The 8582-nt window shown below is 50.4% G+C and overlaps 2 protein-coding genes across 2 annotated transcripts in view; one reads left to right on the top strand and one right to left on the bottom strand.

The window, feature by feature from the left end:
* Acbd3 (acyl-CoA binding domain containing 3) overlaps positions 1-2155 on the top strand; it is a 33619-nt gene extending 31464 nt beyond the window's left edge. The window contains exon 7 of the mRNA XM_013017276.1: positions 1189-2155. Within this exon, the coding sequence (XP_012872730.1) occupies positions 1189-1400 (212 nt within the window). The 3' untranslated portion in view covers positions 1401-2155. The remainder of the gene's footprint in view (positions 1-1188) is intronic.
* A 5825-nt stretch (positions 2156-7980) lies between these two features.
* The window catches only part of H3f3a (H3 histone, family 3A), a gene marked incomplete at its 5' end in the record, with an annotated part of 21432 nt that continues 20830 nt past the window's right edge, over positions 7981-8582 (bottom strand). Inside the window, one exon of the mRNA XM_013017450.1 lies at positions 7981-8487. Within this exon, the coding sequence (XP_012872904.1) occupies positions 8474-8487 (14 nt within the window). The remainder of the gene's footprint in view (positions 8488-8582) is intronic.

Here is an 8582-nt window from a genome sequence, read left to right as displayed (position 1 = left end):
GGTTCGATTCCTCAGCACCACATAAGCAAAAAGAAAAAAGCTGGAAGTGGCGCTGTGGCTCAAGTGGTAGAGTGCTAGCCTTGAGCTGAAGAGCTGAGAGACAGCGCTTAGGCCCAGAGTTCAGGCCCCACGACCGGACCCAAAAACAGAAAATGGTAGTCCTTATAAGCTATGGTCTGCTTCCTGAGACTGAGAGCCACTCTTCTTGTCTTTACTCTGAAGTAGCCAGGCACTGGTGGCTTGAGCCTTTAAAGCCTAGCTAAGCTACCCGGAAGGCTGAGTGAGATCTGCGAATCACAGTTTGAAGCCAGCAAGAGCAGGGAAGTCTGTGAGATTCTTATCTCCAATTATGAACTACCCCAAAAAATGTGTCAGAAGTGGAGCTGTGGCTCAAGTGTTAGATGAGTAAAAAAAGCCAGGCACCGGTGGCTCACGCCTGTAATCCTAGCTACTCAGGAGGCTGAGATCTGAGCATCGGTTCAAAGCCAGCCCAGGCAGGAAAGACCGTGAGACTCTTATCTGCAATAAACCACTCAGAAAACCAGAAGTGTCGCTGTGGCTCAAGTGGTAGAGCACCCCCTTGAGCTGAAGAGCTGAGGGACAGCACGCAAGCCCAGAAGCCCCACGACTGACAAAAAAAAAAAAAAAACAACTCAGGGACAGTGCCGAGACCCTGAGTTCAAGCCCCAGGACTAGCTCAAAAAAGAAGTTGGGCTCAAAAGTAGGACAAGAACAGGCGAGGTGCAGACCACCTTCACCGCCAACTGTCTGCCACGGGACCCTCGGCCCAGCCAAGCCCTGGATCACAGCGGGCACAGAGGCTCTGAGCCATACCTTGGAGGTGGTGGTTTTTGTTTTTGCCAGTCCTGGGGCTTGAACTCAGGGCCTGTAGCTTCCTTTGGCTCAAGGCTAGCACTTTAACACTTGAGCCAGAGCACCACTTATGGCTTTTTCTGCTCATGTGGTACTGAGGAACCCAGGGCCTCATCCATGCTAGGCAAGCACTTTGCCACTGAGTTACCTTCCCAGCCTCCTGGGGTGTGCGTGTGCGTGCGCGTGCGTGTGTGTGTCCACGTGTACATAAAATGGGGAGTGGACTTGGAGAATTTGGAAAGAAAGGCGTTCAGTTGCTTGATGACAAAGGTGATTCTCCTCTGTTGTTTGACTTGCGTCTGCTTTTCCTCACAGAAAACATCACCTGTGAAGAGAAAGCCAAAAAGCATGGCAGCAAGCCCGTGCTGGACGAGATCGTGCCTGTGTACCGACGGGACTGTCACGAGGAGGTCTACGCTGGCAGCCACCAGTACCCAGGGAGAGGCGTCTACCTCCTCAAGTTTGACAACTCCTACTCCTTGTGGAGGTCCAAATCCGTCTACTACAGAGTCTATTATACTAGATAAAGATGGTGTTACAGAGTGGAGTCTAGGCTTGGGCGAAGATGGCATTTACTTTCTTTTGGCTTTGGTGGAACACTGGAGTTGTGTTTCTCCTATTCTTTTTGGTCTGATGGTATGAACTCTTGTTGAGAGTCAGGATTTTCCTGAGACTCGTAAGCAGTAATGCTCAGGGGCTAGAGGGTCCCTCTGACTCATTAGTCCCTGGGTGCTGACCAGCATATGCACTAGTGGATGCTTAAGTTACAGGAGCCCCGTGTGAGATACTCAGTCACCAGAATACACTTGGCCAGCGCTGGCCTGACTGGCTGGCAGTTACGCCGCTGCCTGCCCGTGTGTCCCCCAGGGCCCGCAGCTGCAGCGCTGTCTAGGTTGACATGCTTGTTGGTAGTCGACACCCTGTGCAGGGGCGGGGATCAAACTCAAGACCTCACACAGTGTAGGAGAGACAGACAGTGCCTGAACCACCCAGGTTATTTTTGCTTTGAGGCAGCTGTCGAGTTACACACATTACAGAGAATTACTTTCAGAGACTGTCTTAAACTTAGAGTACTCAAACCCAGTAGATAAAGGGAGTATGTGGACACATAGAACACTTCAGACCTCTTCCTTGCAAGTCTCCACCAGCTCAGGCCTTTTCATTCATATCACACTAGCAGTCAAAACACGACAACTCAGATGGAAAGTTTTCTGCACCAAGTGTACAGTTAGGGTTTTGTACACACAAAGTGGCACCTACTAAATTAAAAGCTGTAAAATCATTTCCGTGTGATTTGTGTTTGGGGAGTGCCCTTGGTCCCACGGTGGAGATCCCCACCGGCCCAGTAGGGAACATTAGGAATGGAAAAGCCTACGCCTGTGCTCAAATTGTATAGCTTTAATCTGTAGTATGTCTTCACTGATGGGAAGAGGTGCATCTTTTGTGTTTATATTTTTACTGAAAACAAACATGGATTAATTGCTTCAAATCTGTGTAAGTGGTAAGTTTAGAAAAGGAGGGTGATGTGGATGGAAAATGACAGATGGCTGTATGCACTTAGCATTGTTATTTTGTGTTACTTGAAAGACTTAGAGTTTTACGTTTTCAAATTGGAAGTAACTTCTTTAGGAACAAATTCATTGACCGGCTACTTGTACACAGCTCACCACATACCGGCTGTTTGACTTTTGTGTGCTGCATTCATGTTTGTTTTTTTTCTAATAACCTGGGTTTTTGTACGTATCTGTTTTCTTTGTTCAGAAACTGAATTATTTTCTCCCAAGTAGTGCTTAATTTGTGTTTTTGATTTAGTCCGGTCCCGGTGTCCACCCTGTTAGATCTAACTCCTTCCTTGAGCCGCCCACAGCTCTCTGCATACAGTGTAACAGAGTTAGGTACGTCCTGACTTCTCTTTTAAAAGAGAAAAACACTGTATTAAAATGTAAAATAAACTTTTGAAAAGCAGGCACTAATACATATTTCTTGCAGCCTTTGGTCATACTTTTCCTTGCGTGTGGGGGCTTCGCCTGTCACGTGTTCATGTCTGAACACGTTTGATTTTAAATTTCTCATTGCCTTTGGCTGTTGATTAGTACAGTACAAGTGCGATTTCGAAAAGATCTTGAAAGTAATATATTTAACCAATTAAAGTGTTCCTCTGTGGCTTGTTGGTGTGTCATTGATGCCGACCCCTGCCTGCCGCGCTGTCGGGGTCTCCACGTGGAGAGGACGGCAGCAGGTGGAAGGTGAGCTGCTGCTTCTCGGTTGAACACAGGGTGGCTTTTGTAGCTGGCAGAGCGCTGTTACTGATGGTCACGGTGCTGTTGATTTTGTGATGTAGCACATGGTACCCCAGTCCTGTGTGCCTGCCGACCGCAGGTGTAAGTCAGCTGGTCAGTCAGGATAGCTACCACTGTGTGCCCTCCACCATGGCCACCCTCAGTCTCAATACCACCAGTGGAGTCTGAGAGTGCTGCTTTTTCCTGTTAGTACTCAAATTACCAAGACTTCTCTTGGTCAGCCTGATAGCTGAAAAATGAAATTGTACTTTCATGTGGTGTGGTGGGTTTTTTTGGTGTGTGTGTGCCAGTACTGGGCCTGGGCACTGTCCCCGAGCTGCTCTTGCCCAAGGCTAGCACTCTACGACTTGAGCCACAGCACCACTTCGGGCTCTTTCTGAGGAATCAAACCCAGGGCTTCATGCATGCTGGACCAGCACTCTACCACTGAGTCACCTTCCCAACCCAGATTGGGTATATATTTTTGTGTGTGTGCCGGTCCTTGGGCTTGAACTTAGGACCTGGGCACTTTCCCTAAACTTTTGTGCTCCAAGCTAGTGAGTACTCTACCACTTGAACCATGGCTCCACTTAGGACTTTTTTTAAGCCGCTAATTGGAGTTATGAGTCTGATAGACATTCCTGCCCTGGCTGACTTTAATGCACACCTCAGACCTCAGCCTCCTAAGTAGCTAGGATTACAGCAGTGGCAGAGACACTGGTACCAGGCTTTTTTGGTTGATTTTTACTTCATATGCTTTGAAGTGAGTTAGTAGGTGAATTCACACTCATGGTTAAAGAGTTACATGTTACCTGTTCATCCCTAAGGTATACCTTACCTGGTTCTGATGTTCACGTCATTTGGTATTAATGTGGCCACCATCGCTCCTGGGTTTTCCTTGCTTTGAGTCAAGTTTTCCCTGTGCACCCCATATTCGTCTAAAATACAGTGCTGTGCCTCTGCCACCCAAGTCCTGGGGCCGCAGGGCTATGTCGCCAGCCCCACTGAAGTTTACATGAACATCTTTAGATGCTTTTTCTGTTAACCTATTGGTGCCTGTGTGTGCATGTGTTTGTGTGTGTGTCTGTGTGTGTGTGTGCGCGCACACGCGCGTGTTCTAAGGATCAAATCAAAGGCTTTGCCCATCAGGCAAGCACTACTGATGAGCTACGGTTCCTACCCAGTTCTATTTAAATACTCACATGGATCTCACGCTGGGCGTTTTCCTTTCATCTAGCCCTACCATCGCTTTCTCTTCATTACAATAGCTGTAGTATCGGTTCCAGTGTGTGGCCAAGACAAGTTCTGTGGTTGCTCATTTTTCCTCGTTTCCTTGTTTTTTGGATTCCTGTCATCCTTTGCTGCCTTATTTGAGGTGAGTGTTCTGATTCCATCTCCCTCTCCCGTTGACGGATTCTTTGGTTTTCAGGAGTTAGTACTGGCTCAGTGCTGCTGCTAGGATTCACGAACATAGCACAGAATTCTTTCAAATACTGATAATGCTGTATAGAACATTACAAGACTGTATTTTTGTCTCTCACTGGTTTATAGATTTTTCTGGTGTTTAGAGACAAGTTTATGTTCTCTCTCCACCCCCCCCAAAAAAGAGTTTGAAGTTAAAATGCGTTGTGGGTGAGGGGTCTGCGCTGGCGCAAGGATTCCTGTCTGTGTTGGGGTGCAGGGCACTCCCCTAGCAAGCGAATGGCCAAGTGGTGTCCAAATCCGAGTTGCTGGACCCCCGACCCCATGTGCAACCCTGACCGCTGTCCCCGCACTGCTCTGCTCCTGTGCAGGGAGGCGGGGCGAGCCGGTGGGAACCGGCCTGGCTTTGTGAGACAGAGGGCTAGTAGGGACCCAACCCTGCCCGCCCCAAAGAGGAGAAGGTGTGGCCTAATTCCTACTTCCTTGCTGCAGGTAAGTCCCTGACTAGCCTGGCCTCTGTGTGGTGCTGACCCAGAGCCAGGTCCTGAGAGGCCTGTGCCACACAGGCTGCCCTGCCCTGCCCTGCCCTGCCCTGTCCTCTGTGAGGAGGACTCGGCCCTGAGAGGCTGGCTGGAAGCAGCTGCCACAGCCTGACAAGAGCAGGGCTGGTAGGGCACCACGGAGACATGGGTGATAGCTGCAGAACTTCCCCAGATCACAATGGACGTGGAGGTGGATATCGTCAGAGCATGTGAGTGTGTATGTGTACAGTATTCAGAAGACAGAGTTGGGCGAGGCGTTCCCTGCCTGCCACCTGTGCCAGGGCTGCTGCGCTGGCACGTGTGGAGCACTTGGCGAGGCGCAGAAGCCCAGACGCAGGGGCGGGGAAGGGTCTCGGCTCCTGAGGCCCTGGCTTGATTCCCCCGTATCACATACACAGAAAAGGCTGGGTGTGGCTGGTGAGCTCCTGCCGGCGTGGGTGCTACCTTGGCAGTGAGCCATGCGTGCTGTGGAAGAGCGGCAGCGGCCAGCAGCTCAGCCCCCTCCGTGCCCAGGGCAGGCCCGGCTGCTCTGCCATCCTCTCAGGTTACACACGGGTTCCCTGGGAGCCCGGCCCTCTGCACCGCCTCCCAGTGGCCTCCTGGGGCTGGTCAGCATGTGGCTGTGTGCACTTGGGTCTTGTTGGGAACTAGCACCCCTTGTGGGGTAGTGACATGACAGTACTTTGCCAGGGACTGGGGTGGGGGGAAGGTCTCCACCTAGCCAGTGGCTCACATCTGTACTAGCTACTCAGGAGGTGGAGACCTGAGGACCGAAGCTCAAAACCAACCCTGGGCAGGAAGATCTGTGAGACTCTTATCTCGTTAACCAGAAATAGCACTATGGCAGAAGTGGTAGAGCACTCGCCTTGAGCTGAAGAGCTCAAAGACAGCACCCCGGCCCAAAGTTCAAGCCCAGGACTGGCAAAGAAAGTTTTTGTGGAGGCAGATGGTGTACAGCTGGGTGTGGGCGCCGCGCCGTGCCTGCTCCCGCCACAGGTCAGTCAGCTCGTTCAGCTTGGCTGGATACCCAGACAAGCCTGCTGCGCAGCCTTACGCCGAGGACAAGACACGCCAAGACCTGGCTCCTGGGCCACTCAACATGGGGGCTCTCACCACCTGGCGTCCATCTTGAGATGAGTGGTTTCCTTTGCAAACGCCTTCGTGCCCAGGAGCCCTTTTCTCCAGTGTTTCCCACAAGAGAAGCGTCTCTCTTCAAGATACCCTTGTTCAGTTCCCACAGCACATTAGGTATGCAGGCAGGCCCACAGGATGAGCTATCAAGCCGCTCCCTTCCCCCCCTTTTTGCTAAAAGTCACTGTTGGGGTGGGAGCATGGGGCTGTGTGCTTCGGGTCAGACCTCCGGGGTCATTGGGCTCTGGGATCCTGGCTGTGGGTTCCCTCATGGTCTGATCTCAGGTGGAGTTCAGTGCCAGGGAAGCCTGGAGCCCCACATACCCCTCAGAGTTCCGGGCTGCTGTCTCCTGACCACCCGCAGAGGGAGGGTAGAGCTTTCAAGCTACAGGTGGCCTCAGTGAATGCCTCCCTCCCTTCCCTCCCCCTTCTCCCTTACAATCCTGAGGGCTGGCACCTTGCATGTGGTTCCTCTAAGCTAGAGCTGAGGCTCTAGGGGCTGGGACTGGTTAGCATGCCAGCCCCAGCCCGGGGCTGGTAGACAGCCTCTGTCCCTCCTGGAGTGTGTGTGTGTCACAATTGAAATTGCTGTAGCCCAAGTGGCCTGGACCTTGAGTTCCTCCCGACCCCAGCCTCCCAGCACTTGGTTGGAACCAAGGTCTCAACTGCCCTGACCTTGCTTGGCTTTCTCCACTGGGTAGTACTTTACCGCTTCAGCCTTGCCTCCAGCCTGGCTTTGTGCCAGCTATTTTGCACATGGAGTCTTACGGGTTTTTCTAGCTGGGCAGACTTCCCCCCTCCATCCTCTGTCTCCTGAGTATGAGCAATTGGTGTCTTGCTGCCACGCCTGGTCAACTACCTTCACCTCGCACCCATGGGCCCAGCCCTGCACTCCATGTGTGTGAGGTGGCTTGGTTGTGATGGGAGTAGAGGGCGCGCGTGCCGGGGTGGCTGAGCACACATGGGGAGTTGTGTCTGGTGGGAAGGAGGTTCTTGGGGCTTGAACTCCAGGCCTGGGCGCTGTCCCTCAGCTCTTCAGCTCAAGGCTAGCACTCTACCACTTGAGCCACAGTGTCACTTCTGGCTTTCTGGTGGTTTATTGGAGCTGAATCTCATGGACTCTCCTGTTCAGGTTGGCTTTGAACCGCAATCTTCAGGTCTCAGCTTCCTGAGTAGTTAGGATTACAGGCGTGAGCCACCAGTGCCCTGCTTCCTACATTTTTTTGTTTGGCCAGTCCTGGAGCTTGAACTCACATCTTGGGCACTGTCCCTGAGCTTCTTTTGCTGAAGGCTAGTACTGTTACTTGAGCCACAGGGCCACTTCCGGCTTTTTCTGTGTATGATTTTGAGGAATCGAACCCAGGGCTTCATGTCTACCACTGAGCCAGCCCTTTCCTACATCTTTTATGTCTCGGGTGACAAATCAAAGCACTTATTAAATCCAGGGGCTGGTGGCTCATGCTTGTAATCCTAGCTACTCAGGAGGCTGAGATCTGAGGATCAGGGTTCAAAGCCAGCCCAGGCTGGAAAGTCCATGAGACTCTTATCTCCAATAAAAAAAAAAAAAAAACACCAGAAAACTGGAAGTGGTGCTGTGGGCTCAAGTGACTGAGCACCAGCCTTGAGCCAAAGGAGCTGAGTTCAGGCCTGGAGGCTAGCCAAAAAAAGAAAAAAATACCCCCACAGGGAAGCAGGATGGTAAAGGTGATTATAATAAAGATCAAAGGCAGGTATAGTTTAATGTATTTTAATAGCAAACTTACAGGAACAGCACAGAAGACAGACAACATTAAAAACATGAACTTGCATGTAGGACAACTCAGTTAGAAAAGTGGAGTGAACGAATGGAATCTACCGTATGACAAAAATGCTACAAACACCATTTAGTTGCCATCAATAAGAAATTTACTTATTTTTTAAAAAATCCAAATGCTGGCATTGTCCAGAAAAATTTAACAGATTTATAGTTGTTATAAAGTTGAACTGCTGAAACATTTTGACTTGCATTAATGCTTTATATCCCCACAGTTATATTAAAAATTCACACACAAATGAAAATGGAAAAACTGCCAATACCTGATTTCTGTCCCCTATTTTTCCACTGGCAATCATATACTTAGGTACCTTTTGACCCCATGGGAAAAAAAATCTAACATTCAAACTACTGATAACAAGAAAAGGGGGGGGGGATTTTGAGAATGAAATGCCTCCCATTTTAGTAGATTCTTAAGCACGTTCTCCACGTATGCGGCGTGCTAGCTGGATATCTTTTGGCATAATTGTCACACGTTTGGCATGGATAGCACACAGATTGGTATCTTCAAAAAGGCCAACG

This window comes from Dipodomys ordii, unplaced genomic scaffold (genome assembly GCF_000151885.1).
Source record: "Dipodomys ordii isolate 6190 unplaced genomic scaffold, Dord_2.0 Scaffold35, whole genome shotgun sequence".
Taxonomy (NCBI): Eukaryota; Metazoa; Chordata; class Mammalia; order Rodentia; family Heteromyidae; genus Dipodomys; species Dipodomys ordii.
This window is presented reverse-complemented; position numbering and strand designations above follow the sequence as displayed.